This window comes from Ostrinia furnacalis, unplaced genomic scaffold (genome assembly GCF_004193835.3).
Source record: "Ostrinia furnacalis isolate ACB-3 unplaced genomic scaffold, ASM419383v2 OfSCF6877, whole genome shotgun sequence".
NCBI classification, from domain to species: Eukaryota; Metazoa; Arthropoda; class Insecta; order Lepidoptera; family Crambidae; genus Ostrinia; species Ostrinia furnacalis.
The window spans coordinates 1-18,883 of record NW_021137116.1 but is presented as its reverse complement, the minus strand read 5'-3'; the positions used below and the strand labels follow the sequence as shown (position 1 = coordinate 18,883).

The following is an 18,883-nucleotide window of genomic DNA, read 5'->3' as shown; positions in this document are numbered from 1 at the left end:
ACTACTTCAGATGAACTACTCCTCTTCTGCTGATGAAGGCTCAGACATTCATGACGATAAATACCTCTGAATATGCAAGCAGCATGGCAGATGAAGCCCTTCAATCGTCAACATCTTTCAGGAGATGCTGTTCATGATCCAGGAGATATTAAAACTCCATAGGAACATTTCGAGCGCTATATTTACTGTTGAGGTCATGGAACAGATGGTTTTGCCCACAAATCAATATTAAATGGCAAATACACGGTATATAAATTAAACCTGTTTATTTTTTACTGATTATAAATACGTTTTTCGGAATACATGCCCTTGATAAAATTTCCAAAACCCTTACAATTTTGACCCTCACAATTGTACGTAGGAAGTGAAGGGCCCAGTTTGATACAATTGTTGGTATAGGAATTTTCCAAGATGGCGGCGGAAAATCGGGAAAATTATAGCAGATTCGTAATCTGCGGCTTCAAATTACCTAAAATTCATGTTCAAAATTACAAATTTCTTTCTAGTTTAAGCGCGGGTCCGAAAGGGTTATACAGTGTGAGTCACGTTAAAATGTACATATGGAAATAGATGAAACTAGACCTGATTTTATCGACAAAAAAGAGGTCCTAAATTTTTTGAGATTTTTTAAAAAAAATTTATAGAATTTTTTTTCTTTCAATTACTTATTGTAAAGAATATGTAATAACTTTTAAACTAAGCGGTATATCCTGATAAAATAAAAACAGTAATAATGCTAAGTAATAGGCTATACTAAAAAATACATAAAATACACAAAAAAGGTCAACAAATAATAAAAAATAATACTTTTTGAAAAAAATCTGCTTAAAAATTCGTGTTTTTTTGGTTATTTGATAAATTTCTCCAAAAAATGCCCCTATAACAGGTAGTTTTTATTACTTTGTATTATTCTCTATCGTATTATCTTCGTAAAACCAAAAATCTCATGTCTCTATCCCTATCACAACATTTGCTATGATCGTTTGAACAAAGCCCTGCCACAACATTATTCTCAGCTACAGGTAGAGACAATTTTAATTTTAACTAAAATGCTTATTTTACTTCGAAATCTTTTGTTTTTATTTGAAATCTAACTTGTCTTTATCAAAATTACAAATCTAGAGCCATTTTCAATTTTGTTGTTAACGAAGCGTTGAATGGCGCGCCCGGAGAGGCTTAGTTCAAACGATCATTGCAAACGTTGTGATAGGGATAGAGACATGCGATTTTTGGTTTTACGAAGGTAATACGATAGAGAATAATACAAAGTAATAAAAACTACCGGTTATAGGGGCATTTTTTGGAGAAATTTATCAAATAACCAAAAAAACACGAATTTTTAAGCAGATTTTTTTCAAAAAGTATTATTTTTTATTATTTGTTGACCTTTTTTGTGTATTTTATGTATTTTTTAGTATAGCCTATTACTTAGCATTATTACTGTTTTTATTTTATCAGGATATACCGCTTAGTTTAAAAGTTATTACATATTCTTTACAATAAGTAATTGAAAGAAAAAAAATTCTATAAATTTTTTTTAAAAAATCTCAAAAAATTTAGGACCTCTTTTTTGTCGATAAAATCAGGTCTAGTTTCATCTATTTCCATATGTACATTTTAACGTGACTCACACTGTATAACCCTTTCGGACCCGCGCTTAAACTAGAAAGAAATTTGTAATTTTGAACATGAATTTTAGGTAATTTGAAGCCGCAGATTACGAATCTGCTATAATTTTCCCGATTTTCCGCCGCCATCTTGGAAAATTCCTATACCAACAATTGTATCAAACTGGGCCCTTCACTTCCTACGTACAATTGTGAGGGTCAAAATTGTAAGGGTTTTGGAAATTTTATCAAGGGCATGTATTCCGAAAAACGTATTTATAATCAGTAAAAAATAAACAGGTTTAATTTATATACCGTGTATTTGCCATTTAATATTGATTTGTGGGCAAAACCATCTGTTCCATGACCTCAACAGTAAATATAGCGCTCGAAATGTTCCTATGGAGTTTTAATATCTCCTGGATCATGAACAGCATCTCCTGAAAGATGTTGACGATTGAAGGGCTTCATCTGCCATGCTGCTTGCATATTCAGAGGTATTTATCGTCATGAATGTCTGAGCCTTCATCAGCAGAAGAGGAGTAGTTCATCTGAAGTAGTCGAAACTAGCTTTTGTCGTTGTCATAGCTCTTATCCCCAGGTGCATAGAGCATCTCTGCGATAGTAGCGTCGTTGAAAATCGGAAACATGGTGCGGAAACCATGAAAAATTAATAATTATGAGAAACTTAAAATACGCTTAAGGTATTGTAGGGCCCACGTCGATACAATTGTGTCAGTAAAGTTCGTTAAGCTGTTACGCCAAAGCCTTTGCTCACAAGTAGTCACTGTTATCACAAAAAGATGCTATTTTTAACTATTTGTCCAATCAATAACTTGTATATTACTACAATTACAAAATAAAACCATAGTAGGCACTTTCTTTCGCCAAGTCGGGGAGCGCAATCAGTCATGAACTGTACAGGTTGTAACCTGCTCACCAACTGCGCTTCGGCCAAAATTTGCACGGGAGGTGAAAGAACGCATCCCGCACAATCGTACGATACTCAGCCCATCCACTTCCGATGTAAAACTAATGAGATAATCTCGATTTTGTAACCCGCACAATTGTATTGGAGCGGTCCGAAAGTTTTTTTAGAAATCATCGTCATCACTTCTCATTTCCACTGTAGATGGCGGTACTATATTTTTGCATTGTAAATAAAAAGCAATATAAAAATGACACGACATTTATTCAGTAGATACAAAATACATAATCGGTTTTAAGTACCTACCAGAAGCAATTCCAAAAAGGTTATACAAAATTTCGACAATTTATTACATACAATGATATCTTGGTGCAACTGTTACTTATAAATTAGGCCATTTCTCTCCAACACAAAAGTGTGAATAAGACAGAAAGCTGCTCAAATTACAAAAGTCGTAGCGGCGCTAGTGTGATTTTTTTTATTTCCATACCTTATTTCTAAATGAATCTGCTTCTAATAATAATATCTGTCTTAAAGAATACGCACCGTGTATACATTATATATATATTTCGATCTTCAAATATTTTAAAACGTATATAAGAGCTGTCACAAAGTTGCCTTACATTATTAACAAATTATTAAAAATACAATGTGCGCTGTAAGCACCATGGCTCATAAAACATTTTTTTTACATTAAAAGTACAATTTAAAATATAGATTCAAAATGCTGATAGATAAGATATAAAATATTTAAATAAGGTATAAAAATTATTTAAATATAGCATAAGAAAAATGTAGACTTCAATATTAAAGGCAAAGCACAGCTTTAGTTTAAAAACTCCATACAAATACCTAATTTAAATGCAAAATTGTTTTATATAAGCTGTCAAAATCAGAGAATTTAATTAAATAGTATTAAAAAACAAGGCTATAAATTGTAGAAAGTTGATTAAAATAAATATCATATTATGATGAAAAAGGAGATATAGTTAAGATACAAAAAATTGGTTAATTCATCCTACAATGATATAATATTTTACGGTCGAACTTATTTAATTATTTGTAAAATATTCGCTACCACACTCAGGGATGTTATTTTACCGGTATATTCTGTAACTGAACTAGTGTTGCGTGTCGCATATCGGTACTCGATATTTTAAAAATGAAACACAAAATCGGTAAAATTACACCTCTAAGCGCATGCCTATCTTAACATTGGACGGATTAAACTAAACGCACCATTAAATAAAAAATACTTGTAAAACATATTTTGTACCTTATTTGATAAATAGCTATAGCTCCATTAATAAGGTATAGAGCCTCCTTAGTCACCCTGATTTAGCTCTTAATAATGTACACACATCAAGAGAAATATATGAATAAATTAGTCGACAACATAACTCATTTTAGTTTGAAAAAAAAACTACTTTCTTCCCATAGAAAAATATAAGACAGATATTTAATATTATTTGGCTGAAAAAATGAATAAAAGTACAATGCTGTTTGCCTTAAAACAAGCTTAGTTTGTGTGTAAAATTTTTATCAGTTCATTGCATACAAGTACCTATCTACGTACGTATGAATTTTATTTTATGTATGTTCTTTCGTGATTTAATATATTTTCTAAATACTTTGCGCGTACAATAAGTTCTGCTGTCGAATATACAACAAAAACTTACACTATTAATATCATTTTAAAAGCACACATTTTTATATTACCTTAATATGTATAATAATTATAGGAATAAATGAGATTACGACCTCTATATCGTAGAAAAAACTAAAGACAACATAAAAAGTATACAGTAGAATCCCGATTATCCGGATCAATTAAAACCGGATATCCGGATAATCGATTTCAAAGTAAAATCAAACAATAATGAAGTTTTTACAATAGAAAGAGTTTTCAATACATTAAGTATTTAGAGTCAAAAATCTAAATTTTAATCTACATTGGATGAATCCATTTCTTTTAACAATGAACTAAGACGAAGTCCGGACCGTGTTACGGTGGCGGCGCCTTCCGTTTTTATGGGTCCAGGTCCCAAATCGGTAATTAGAAACCGTGAAGAATGAGTCCGGATAATCGGATATCCGGATAATCGAAGTCCGGATAATCGAGATTCTACTGTAAATAGTACATAAACTTCATTTGTGATCTTTCTACATAAAACATTTTATGTAAAATCCTATTATACTGATGAAAGAAATTAATATAATAATTATTACACTATAAGGTATATTATACGGTAGTGTTGCGCATTAATAGTCCACAAAGGATATTATTGTTTCTATACTTAAAGCAAAACCGATATTATTGTAACAATATTATAATGAATTTCAACAGGTTTCGCCACAGAATGTTGCTTTGAGAAGTCGCTGCTTCGATTCCCGTATTCCCGGAGTATTGAACAATCGATAATATCGGTATCTTGATAATATACGTGCAACACTACTCCAGATGAATTTTTTGTAATATTCTTGTGATATGTCGAGAGTCGTGACACATATTTTCTGACGTAAATATATCTTATGCATAACATCTAAATGGTATTACTATATCTTTACTACATTACGTTATAAATAGTATCTCTCGGTGGATCGCCAATTCGAACATTTGTGATGTTTACATTTAAATATATTGAAATATAATAATGGTAAAATTTCTTAGACATTTAGGGGTATTTCGATATGATTTTAAGTTTTAATTAGCTTTAAAGTATAATATACTATTTTCCTTTGTCCGATTACATTATGTTGATCAAAGATAAGTATTAGAGACTCTGTAAAGAAATACCCCAATAAAATTAAGTTAATTTAAACTTTTATAACTTAATAAACGCTCTTTTGAACCGTGAGCAACCTAAATGGCTTATCGCAGGTACCGTATAATTAACAATACTTGCATAAATAATAAAAACAGTTAGCGAATGTTGTGATATTAACCAAACTAATGTATTATGGGATGTAAAACGCTCCCAAGATGATTTTATGTTTCAAATAATAATAATTAATTACTGCCTTTCAATTACCCATATTGTTCTTGATGATATTGACGATTTCTTGTTATAAAAACATTTATAATAATTTTATAATCTTAAAAAAAGGTGGACCGATGACCTGATAAAGGTAGCGGGAAGGCGCTGGATGCAGGCCGCTACCAACCGTGCGATGTGGAAGTCATTGGGGGAGGCCTATGTTCAGCAGTGGACGTCCTGTGGCTGAAATGATGATGATGATGATGATGAATCTTAAAATAGTTGTTACGACGGCTACAAGGAAGGCTTTCTACCAGTTATCATGGTAGGATCTACAGCTCGGCTTTTAATTAAATCAACCAATGTAGGTCCAGGGAATAACTACGTAGCTGCATTGGAATCAGCAACAAAAACTAGAAAAATATAGGAGTTCAGTAATTTCAACTTCCTTTGATAACTAGGTGAGACGTCATAATGTAATGAAAATTCAAAAATGTCATTATACAACACGCAATATTAAATATTGTCTATATTATGTAGTTTTTATCACAACATTCGCTACTGTCCGGACTCTGCTCTATTTTTGTGCTCAATTCTTACTCCTTGGTCTCCTTAGGTTGATCCGTGTAGACTATTTCCGCATACTCCGTGGATGGTGGCGGTGGTTTGTCAGCGTTTTGCTCTCCGAGTTGGAGTTCCGCGTAGACCACGCCTTTCTTCTCCTCTGAGAGGGGCTGGAATTAAATTGTTAAGATATTAAATAATGCGCGAAATTATTAACGGTAGAAGAAACAACTCTAATATGGGCAGTATCTTCCTTTGAACCAGACTAACAGAAATTAGAGTTAAATACTTGTAATACAATAAAGATAGTTAATAATTGCAATGCACGCTGATATTTATTAATTTACTTCATTTTATAAGGATCAGGATTGTTGCTATAATACTATAGGGTAGGAAATGTGATATTGTGGACCGCTCATAAAAGTACAGTCATAAAGTAGGTGTAGGTACCTAATTAGCAAAAAAGATTTAAAATGCAAACTAACTAGTAGGGTGTTATTAAAAATCAAGTGCAAAGTATCAAAATTCAAATTCAAATTAAAATTCAATATTATTTATTGTAATAATAATTAATTCTTAATCTAATTTGATAAAGAACGTAATTCAAACTATACCTTTTCCTCAGTCTCAGCGGCCGCCTCCGTCGCTTGCACCTTGTCCTTGGCCCTCGGAAGCACAGCCCTCACTCGCGCGCTCAGCCCCGCGAGACGCGACCGCTCCTTGCCTCCCACGGCGCTCTCGGTGTCGCTACTGGCCGTATATACATTGTCAATATCGTGTATAATAATTATTATTTGTATATATCGTCAATATCGTGTGTATATTAATAAAGTCCGGTCGCCGAGCACGTAGAATTTTGTCCAATGACCCCAAGCTACCTATCCTTATCACTCGCGCGTAATTATATTGCTGTCGCGACTGTGCGACGGGCGGCAGCAGTGAGTGTGCGAGCGCGTCAGCAATATAATTACGCGCGAGCGATAAGGATGGGTAGCTTGGGGTCATGGGACGAAATTTTACGTGCTCGGCGACCGGACTATAGACAGAGTACTGAAAAATTGCTCACATTTATACCAGTTAATTCTTTACAACTTAAGAAAATGTGATTCTCTCACCGACAAAAATGAGTTCGATAAAAACATAATTATTTGCACGATTGAATAGTATTTCTGTACTCTGTCTGAATAAATTACGACAAAATTTATATGTAATTGTTTGAGTAAGTATAAATGCAAACTGGTAAGTTATTAAATGGTATATTATGTTGAAATACATGAATACAAGGTCCCACCCAATGTTCCAACATTTAATAGTTAATAAAAAACAATATTAATGAAATTAATAATGAACTTCTTCCTCTTCCTCCCATGCACAGTTAGTGGACAAAACCATTATCATTGAGAATACAATAAAATATATAAATATGTAATTGAATGAATATAGTTTACCAATAATAGTTCATTACTCGGTGTGAAAAATTATCTGTGAAGTCAACAAATGAAGATGTATTCTTTCAATGAGTGAAAAATGAGAATGTATACAAAATATATACACTTTAAGATATTACAGTGATCTGAAGCCAAGAATTCGTGCAGCTAAACAAGGAAACGTACGTTCTAGAGGGAAGCGCGACCCCAGACTCTAAAAGCACATCGCCAGTCGTCCTTAACAAAAAGCAGTATATAAGCGAAGGGTTCTCACACAAACACTATGCTGAATCGGATCGTTGAAATCTACGACATCGCAACGTGCTTTTGCTCAAGGCACGTCGTAACGATCCACGTTGCGATGGCGTTGATTTCGACAATACGGCGCGTCGCGTCGTAGTACGACACGACGTCGCAACGTGTTTATAAATGTGTAAGAACCCTAAGTTCGGTAGTGAGTACCTGTAACATTGGTAGTTATAACATGTTCGATATTAATAAACAAATAATATTTAAGACATTGAAAAAACAGTGGATTAAAGGTGTTGATGGTATGTAAGTAGGTATAACGTTACTTAATTTTATTTTTTACAATTAAACTGCAATAATAATACTATCAACAACAAAATGTGTATAATACATTGTATATTAGTTAAAAACCCATTGCAAAAATATCAAAAAAAGCATACAATTACAAATCCCAAATTAGTAAACAGTTATCACTTCGATCCACAGTTTAGGACAAAACAATATACAATTGGCAATATACAGTATTAGCACTGGTAAATGTATACATTTAAGATTGTAATATACAAAAAATATTGTAAATATACAAATACGTACGATTCTCCAGAGCTCTTGGCGTTGTCGCGGCTTCTGCCTCCTGTTAGGATTTAAATATAGTATTAAACTTATTTTCTAATAGATACTGTTTTAACTTAATGTATTAACATTAAATGAAAACAGTATCTATTATAAAATAGGTTGAAATATATCACATAAAACATATTTACCCGTATTTCTTTAGGAAGAAAGTTTAGCTATTGCTACCTAAATTTTGTAACTTTTTTATAAAAAATTTAAGAATTTATATTTAAATGCATAAAATAAAATAAAGGTAGGTAGAGTGAAGCTGTAAAATGTAATTTTGTAAATGTAAAGGCTGTATAAATGCTTCCAAGTGCGCCATGCTTACATAGAGGATTATTGTATCACATTAAAATTTTAATCAATATGAAATAACTATTATGGAGACAAATAAAACAAACTGATTATTATTTAATAAATACTTTATATTCAATTATATCCATTTAACGTAGTGATTTATAAACATCGAAGTTATATTTGATTATTGAGACCTAGACAATAGAATAATTGGTATAATCTTTAGAACAACATCCATACAACATGCCATATGAGAAACTAGAACATATACATTGTATAATATAGTTTAACAATATTTATATTTATGGGGTGGACAAACTATATTATAATTTCAAACTATATTAGGTTTTTTACACGTAAATGGCAATAATATATATTTGCCACAATTTAGAGGAAATATAATTTAAAATCAATACCAAAAAAACTTTTCAGCAGTTATTTATACCTACTTTAAAAATTCCAAAGTACTACACTCCTATTTGTTTTGTAAAGTAGAAATTTTAAGCATTATTGTACTATTTGTTTTTTCTTATACTTTCTCTGTGACATGTTGTATCTTGAGTGTAAGTAGTAAGAAGTTTTCCAAAAGCTAAAAATAATTTGAGCGAAATTTCGAAGCCTAGTTTGGCGAAGTGCAAAATGGCAGTGTTCCAAAAGTTCGTGTTTCTTAGAGTCCCGCAGACTTCAGACTTTTTCGACCGATAATTTCATCGGCTTTAAATTTGTATAAGATATCGGCCGATACAAAATCGGTGTAATGTGCGTGCTTCCATACATGTTCATTCTGATCAGCTCGACCAAACTATCAGCCGATATAAGTCTGTAGTTTATGGGGTGTCTTAATTGACAAATCTGAAGTAGCTATGCGAATAACTAACTAAATTGGTACAAAAATAAATTCTTAAGTCACTTTGCACGCTCACTAAATACAATTTAGCGCTAAATTCAGTTTGGCAGTCGAAACTTTTTAGCGCTAAATATTTAGTAAAATGTACAAAAAAGTCTTACTATGTACCTAACTTGTTAAAAATACTAAAAAAATCACAATGGTGACTTAAAATGCTAAGCTTAACATAAAATCAATTCATAAACATGTTTTTACAACAGTTGTGTGATTCTTTAATTCCATATTCGTCAATATTGGTTTTTGCTTAATTTAATCAATACTAAATTAAATGTAACTGCAAGATTCTACACTTAAAAATAAATTTAATGTGTCATTACACGCTTTTTATATACAAAATAATAAAAATTATATAAAAGATGGTGGTACGAACACATTACATTACTAAAAATAAACTAAACTTATTTCAAAAGATGAGTTATCAAGAAATGGTACGCAAAAGAACAAAATATTGTGAATCAATTTTCTTTTGCAAACATTTTGTAATTACATAAAAGAAAACTTATTAATCTAATAAATAAGTCGCGAGTCTTAAATATAATATGTATGAATTTGTGATTTAATAGTTTTTGATTTTATTATAAAACAAATTTGCATAAAAATTGTCAAAAAGCGTAAAAAATGGCGCAATTATTCAATTCTGTTTTACTATTAAAAAGTATCAATATATTGCATGGTGTGTTCAACATTCAAATAATGTTTTAAGTTAAAATGTTGATTGTATTTTCATATTAATATTTATATAAATCATTGATACTTTTTAGACAGCGAATTCTTATAGCTATTTAGTCAAAACGACGGCTTTAAAAGGTTGGGATTCGTTGTAATACGGGATATTACATTAAAAACGTTCCTATAATGAGATTCTTATATAATTTCTCTACAAATATGTTAAAAATTATTACAAACTATCAAATGACCGGGGAAAAAATCATACATAGTTTGTTACAGTTAGTCGAAAGAAAATTGGAAATCAAATGTACATTTTTTTCCCGGTCACACGGTAAAGATTCAAAATTGGTGGACAACATTAGAAAAAGACATTTCTTATTATAATTTGAAAAAGAAATGGCAATTCAAACATAGCTTTATCATAACTTATTTAAAATATTAAGACTTCTACACATTTTATTGGTTTTATTCACTATTTAACTAGTGCAATTTATTTTCCGATAATAATTTTCTTTAATATGATTTTAAACTAATAATTTTAAAATTAATGTGTACAAGTCTTCATAAGTTTCACCAACGAAAATATCTTTTTGGAATAAACAAATCGTTCGACATTATACACTTTATACGTAATGTAACAAGTTCTCGAAATAACTCAATCTGGCACTATACGAAACTAAAAAAAGTTCGGAATTTATAGCTGTCATTCGGGTATATTCGTAGAGAGGACATAAACACAAAAAGAGAGAAGGGGAGGTAGGTTTTCCTTTCATTAATCCATAACATTTATTTACTATATTGATCGAGCTAAAATTTAGTTATTGGCCTAAACATTCAAATTAATCATTTAAATATAGAAAATTCATATTTTAGCTAAGGAAATGTCAAATATTAATTACCAACGTGCCCATAGCTTAGAGAATAATAAGATTTTTGGTATGTCACCAAGGGCAGTTCCCTAGAATATTACTGCCTAATAGATGTAATTGCGGGGAGCTAGCCTGTATTAAAAGGGGATTTGTCCCCTTGTGGGTGTTATCAAGGGGACCATCTCACTGTTACCTAAAAGTTGTCGTTGAGAGGAGCTAGTCTTTACGTTAAAAGGGGATTTGTCCCCTTGTAGGTGTTACCAAGGGGACCATCTCACTATTAACAGTGATAGATGTAGTTGAGAAGAGCTAGCCTTTGTTTTAAAAGGGGATTTGTCCCCTTGTAGATGTCACCAAGGGGACAATCGCGGTTACCAAGCCCCCTCCCCGAATGACAGCGCGACTTACGATTTAAACGGCCGTGTCGGGTTTTTTCTCCGGGTGCTTCGTGTCGCCGTTGCTGATGTACTCCCCGTGATCGTGGGTGGGATTCTCTGAGCCTTTGACGTCATCGTGCGACGGCAGGGGAGCCTCCGAGTCGGCCCCGTCCGGTATATCGGTCCGATGCGAACGTCCTGCCACAACGTCAAGCGATCAAGAACATACCCTGACTGTATCAAGTGCCTGTGCGGTGACTGGATTGCTCAAATTTTAGCGCTATTTACCGTGAACCAAAACCAAGTGCATGTTTCTGAGTTTTTAGCTGTGTTTTGTTTTTTAGCTTGTCAATCAGCGTGAATACTTGTTAATGGTCTAACTACGTTGAACACTCGGTTGAATTTATAAATACTGTAACTATCGCCAACAGCTGTGCACGTTTCTAAAACTTAGCTTGGGCGTTGTTGAATTTTGTTTTAGTTTATGAGTAGCGTGAACACACTAGCACTTTAAACTAATCTTAATTTAAATGTAAGAGCGATCAAATATTTTTTATTTAAACGCTAAACTACTATTAATTAAATTGTGCAACTGTTTTCTAGTTATTATTTAATTATTTTTAGCTAAATTCCGGTAAATTAGCCGAAATTTTAACTAAATGTTAGTACCTCAATAAAACCATTATAACCACAAAATATACCATTTATTTATGGCCACAAATCATATAGCTATTTAATTAGTCAAATTATAGATCACTATTAAGGATCGACTCGGAAATTAATCGTAACGTCAGTTACGTAGGATTTTGTCATCTTCACTTAAGTGATGAATCCAAATAAAATTAACTTTAGTCAAATTATCCTAATCGCTACAGCCATTGAGTTAATAACTAAGGAGCTAAAAACAGTTACCGATATATTTTCATTTAATAGTTAAACCAGCACCAACATTTAACTGAAAATACGTTTAGACAAAATTATTAATATATTATTTGCTAGACCCAAGTACCACAATGGTTAACTAAAATAGACATTATTATTTTGAGGAACTTAAACTTTTAAATTATAGCCTGACCAGGAACATAAAAACCCTCGCCATGTTGCGGAAAACTAATGGTACTAATTTCTTTTAATGGCAACAGTTACTGAAAACTTCATTAACATGTCACCTTGCATGTCAGTCTATTGCTGTCAAAGTGTAAACAAACTTTATTTTAAATGTGTGCAATTGATTTTGTGAATTAAATTGCTAAAATATTTTTATAGTCGTGAAAGAAAAGTGGTTCACAATGTGTTAATGTATTTGTCGAAGAGAAATACCAAGGGTTCGAACAATATTTTCATTGAATAATGTTTCCGACAAAGGTTGTCAAATTGACTGACATGTTTATCGTATAGTACAGTCCACTATGAAAATTAGCTGTAGTTTGTTTCAACTACCTATTTTAAAGTTTTTTGTCACTTTCTCAGTTTTGAATTTTATGGAATTGGGAAAGAAGTACCGAGTTTGAAGCGTTCATGAGCAGACATTGCAGTTGAATATTTAAGTTCTGAATTTGATTATTGATGAATAATAAAATAAATCTACTAGCTCGATTGATGGTTTCATTTAATTTATTTAAACCAGGTTACCTTTATTAATATTTTTTCGTTAATTTATGAAAATATGAAATTAGCCCGTAATCCTGAATCCTGATACATAAATTTAGCCTATTAATTTAACACAGGTACGACTGTACTCAGTGTTGCACTATCAAATGCAATTGAAGCGCCTCTATGCCAGGGTTTTTATGTTCCTGGTCAGGCTATAATTAGTTTATTTTTCTATTTCATTAAATTGATTAATTAATTTAACTGACAGGAAATTTTAATGACAAAACATTTAACCACCACCATGGTAAATGAATGATAACAATTATGCATTTGAATTTTTAATTAATGTCTCCTTTGCCAACAGATGGCGCTAGTATCAACAATAGCAGTTTCTTTTATGGAACGGATAAAATTTTTAGTTCATAATAACTACAAAAACTTCTCTCTTACTTTTTAGTAGGTAAATGAATAGATAAATTATAATCGAATGTAGTTGGAAATTATATTTTTTAAGTTAAGAAATAGAAATTAGTTCAAAATAGAAATAGAATTTAGTTTTAGTCAAGTTCATTTACTTGTGGATTTAAGACTAATATAATACTAAATTTTCGAAGAAGCTGCTATCGTTTTGAAGCACCATTTAACTAACCAATTTTTTGTATCATTGGTAATTGATAAATCCTCCTACTTATTAGATAGTATTAATTAATTCATGCAAAATAAATATGTTGATAATGATATTTATTTTAAAATTAGACATTTTAATTAAATAAGTTATTTCATGCAACACATTAAGTTAATCAAGTACATGCTTTTAGAACAAAGATTTTTAGATAATAAGGCACATGCGCCGGTTAAAAAAATATTAGAACAATCATGCATTTTTAAATAAAAAAAATTTTTGGATTTCAATAAATTTTGACGTTCTTGATCGCTCAAAATGATGTTATGTGGCACAGACACAATTTTATACTTAAATTAAATACATAAACTTTAAACTACATAACGAAGTATAAATAGATATAGATGCACTAAAATAGTACATTTTCAACTTCTGTTGAAGTTTTGGGAATAATTTAGAATTCTGTGGATATTAAAATCTAATAACAGGCTTTACAGAAACATGTCTAATTGAAAATATAGTTGTCAATTTTCAAAAGTTTTGATTATCTAGTTATAATATTTTATAATTATTGTATTTTCTTTAAGAGTTTTTTTTAACTAAAAACTCGACTGTTTCAGATGGGATTCAAATTTATGACCTTAATACTTTTTAAAATATTTTTATCGGATGTTAAGGGCTATTATTAAAATTCTATATTAATTATGGTAATATTATAAAGGGAATGATTAATAACTCTATATCTATTTATTACTTCGTGAATTCGACATACAAGTCAAGCGACGAACACTGCCATAGTACACTTCAAGACATTTTAACTACAATGCAAATATAACTACGAGTTTATTTGGTTTTCTGTACGGTGTTGAAAATTATCGGTTTGAATGTGTAACTACTTCTAGTAATAACTTTTGTCCGCACGAAGATTTTTAATAAACATAAAAAATATAGGAAAAAGAAAAAAAAACTTCGGGCTATTTGATAGTAAATCTTTAATCCAATGATTAGTTATCTGCCTAAGCAAAAAATAACAAACGGTTTTGATTTAGATACCAAACGCCTTTAAAAAATAGATATCAAGTCTTTTTAGCCATAAAATTAGAATTTTAACGTAGGTACGTTTACTATTATGGATGATATTGGTCAATATCATGAAGCTAAAGATAAAAATGGGGCCAGACTTAGAATACCTACTTGAAGCACAACCTATGTATCACTATCTCGCTCTCTGTGGGCAGGCTCTCTCTTTCTAAGTAGGGTAACCTTTTATTTATTTTTCTCAGGACGACAAAGACTGATTTACGTTTAAACAGTGTGTCTTGATAAAGTGCACTTAATATGATTATGAAAAAAGGTTTTCGATGTTTTTGTTTTAAGATGAATTACAACATTAAGAAAGTGTAAAGGCATCGAAAACTGTGGATATTTGATAGAAAACAGATTTTAATTTGGCAGTTGACAGACGGATTTGGATATGGATTGATTACAGTAAACGGCCGTAGAAAACATTATGCAAAATTAGATAAGTAAGGTCCCACAGAAAGTCCCAGATATATCCTCAATATGGTCATACTACTTCAAAATGTCTTATAGAAACAAAAATTTTAAATTTGCTCAAAGTCAATGAAACTCAATGTAAAATCTTCTTTTTCTTGACATATGTAACATTTAATAATAAGTTTAAATACTGGTAAAACGTTTTAGGAAGTAATTACTGTGAAAATACAAAGAAATATGTTAACAATGATCCACTGTCAGAAATCACGAAATAAACACTTACGCGTGGAATTTTATATCACTTCCAGGACAACACGAACTACCGCAACCACGCACTATACAATTTTGCACCATTTCTTCAGACAAAACAATGATAAGGTCCCTTGAAAAATCTCAAACGAAATCAACTGCATAGTAAACAACCGCCATGATGGGCCGGATTCGGCCGATGTTGCCACATTACCGATACCTCAGAAATTGGGATTGTAATTCCCTGATTCGCCAACACATTAAGCCTAAATGGCCGACAATTTTGTGATTTTTTATTTAACTAGGTAATCTAAGTTTCAAATATTAATTATTTATTTATTTAACTTCTTATTTGGTTAGTGAATTGGCTATTTCGAAGAATTTACAAGGAGATTTAAATAAGAAGATAGCAATACTACAGTTCACACTAAAAAGAGAGGTAGGGCCACAGAGAACGAGATAGATATAAGTAGGTATTTGACTCAAGTTTTGTTCCCAACTTTGCCCTCCATTTTTATCTGTAGCTTCATGGTCAATATGTAAGTTAATTTTACTAGTTTCATTAACAGCTCATACCTGTGCGGCTCACTACAACATTGCTCTGTCTAACTACCCCTCCCACTCAAAGCGAGAGTCCCTATAGAAACAGAGACCGACAAACCCGAAAATATGGAAATACCGACAAAAAATGGTTTTAAAATACAAACCGATAATTTTAAACTGGCAGAAAACGTATTTAAAAGTGCATATTGCGAGATACGTGTGACTATTCTGGGTTATTTACCTATCGGTCACCTCGCAATCCTGTTAGAAATAGCTTATTTTTAATCAAAAGTTATCAATAGTATAATGGCACACGGCTACGCAGTACTATAATATTTAATTTTAAGATAAAACATCTTTTGTTGCAGTATCTTATGATATTTAGTCTTGGAAATGTTGAGTTTTAATTCATTAGATTACTTTTTTAATTATTAATTTTACAGATCAAAGCTTAAAACTCGAATCAATATCGAGTAAAAATTGAGGATTTCAGATTTCAAAATCTACACCAATCACACAACATCAACTTTATCAACCAATCAATGGACTCTATAGTCTAGTCTATGAATGTGTAGCAAGAGCAATCATCAACATTTCAATCATAGATCGTCTACAGCTGAACATAGGCCCCCCACAAAGGCCAAGGATCCATCAGTTTGACATCAGACAGAGTGAATCGTAAGACCATTATTCTTTTTAAAGATGTTTTATCTTAAATAAGAAATATTGTAGTACCTTTTGACAGCCTAAAGTCTGCATGCCTAGAGATATATGTTTAAAGCGGTAAAAAGCAAGATGTAGATTTTAAAAAATAATTGAAATATTTTGGATAAAAGTAAATAATTTTGATTAAAAAAGTATCTTTTTTTTAGTAACATAGCACACTTTTTTGAAAGCCTTTTAATCAGTAATAAATGTTAGGAAATCGTATGGCAAGCTTAAAAAAATAACTAACACAAGGTAATTGATTTAAATAAGGGTTTTTTCATTCGCATAACAAATGGGGAAAGGAAAAATAATACGGGTTAAGTGTGGAGGCAGATTATGTATTTTTTCAAAACTATTTTTATTTAAGGAATTACAGTTTTTATTATTTTAACTTAGTTTGAAAGATTTCAAACATTTGATATTCGACTGTATACTTTTACTTTTAGTGAGGTAAAAAAAAATTTTTTAGAGAATTTATAAAAAAATCTAAAAATTTTCTAAAAAAATACAAATATCTGCCATCCCCACCGAACAAGTTACTATTTATTAACGAAAGAAGTCCACTGGCGTTAGTATCAATGCAAACATTGAGATTCCCAAATGACGAATTTCCGCAATGGATTTTTCAACCTTGAATCTTTAGGATATGGTTCAAAATCAAACAAGGAAACTTATCATTTAGTGACAGGTTGCAATGTAAAGTAACATTTATTGCCACAAATATAAAGACTTCTTTCGCGTCAACGCAAGCGCAACTTACCAGCGAAACACCACCGGTCCGTAGCCTTCGCGAAGACTACCAGGAATACGGCGATAAGTAGCGCCAGAACCGCTATCACGATGCCTACAATCGCTCCCGTCTCGAGTTCTACTCCTGGGAAGGTCAGAAATAGGTAAATGATAGTTGTGAGATGTTTTGAACTTTGTGCTATGTGTATAAGAATGAAAATAGATAATTGGTGGGGCGTTTATGCTGTTTGGCTGTACAAAGTAACGGGCAGAAAATAGCAAAATTATTATTTAGGGCCAATTTTTCAATCGTCAGATATCTTTTAATTGCAGAATAACCTTGTCACTTTGACATAAATATTATTTCCCATACTAAAACTGTCAAAGTGCCAAACTTATTCTCCAGTTAAAAGTTATCCGACGATTGAAAAATCAGCCCTTAGTCATAAAAAAATAGAAGAGAAATAAGAATATCATTTTGTCAATTATAATTTTACTGACTGAATTATTTACATGCATTCCTAAGTAACATTATATTTCTATGAATGATATAGAAAATATTCATAAAACTTAAATACGTTGAAGATAAAATTTTGAAATAAAAAAGCATTCGCCAAAATTGTTCTCATGCATTTCAGTACAAAACAATTTTCGAAATTAAATTTTTACATGCAATAAAATCTGTCGAAATACGCATGAAAAAGTTTAACTTTAATTATGTTCTGCTCTATCACATTCATGAACTACATTCCATTAATATTTTTTTTAAATACATAAATAATGTACTCAATTATATTTTCATTTTTTAATTCGCATTCTTTCTTAAATTACTTAAATCAATTACTAATAGGTACTACATACAATCTCAATATCTACTCACAAAAATCATTCTTTCTATTTCAATAAACACATAGATCTCATTGTAACATTATTTATTAGTTTCTAACTAATTTATCATTCTGAGCCAAATTCCTAAACCTACACATTTCTAAAACTAAACTGGACCAAGGTAAATTAAGGACTGAATAATACCAATTTCAGTTTATGAAAAACTAAAATTAGTAATTGCAAAACTAATTTCAGTTTCTATGAAACTAAATTTAGTAACTGTCAAATTAAATTTAGTTATCGACAAATTATATTTATTTATTTGTTGTCAAATGCAATAATTTCAATGGAAATTGGAAACCCAAGGTCATTTTATTAGTTTTAGTAATGGAACAAACATAACCTTTGAGCAGCAGCAAAAAATGTTTTAGAAACTTCTAAAATTCTTCTAAATTAAGAACAAAATGCAGTAAATATAAAACCAGGCGTTTATACAATCATTCCTAATTGTTTCTTACCATAGATATCTAATACCAAGAAGGAAGACTTGGCTTTCCGAGCTGTAGGGCATATAAATACATTTTTACAATGTTATCGTATAAAATATAACTTAGGGTGACGGAA

General features: G+C 31.2%; 1 protein-coding gene across 1 annotated transcript; it reads right to left on the bottom strand.

The window, feature by feature from the left end:
• Window positions 1–5,714: 5,714 nt before the first annotated feature.
• LOC114362879 (uncharacterized) lies at window positions 5,715–18,819 on the bottom strand (the record flags this gene model as incomplete). Its single annotated transcript, XM_028318446.1, has 6 exons — window positions 5,715–6,247; window positions 6,692–6,824; window positions 7,691–7,741; window positions 8,348–8,387; window positions 17,463–17,576; window positions 18,778–18,819. Coding segments are annotated over 6 exons (518 nt in total), but the record flags the coding sequence as incomplete, so codon positions are not given.
• Between the last annotated feature and the right edge of the window lie 64 nt (window positions 18,820–18,883).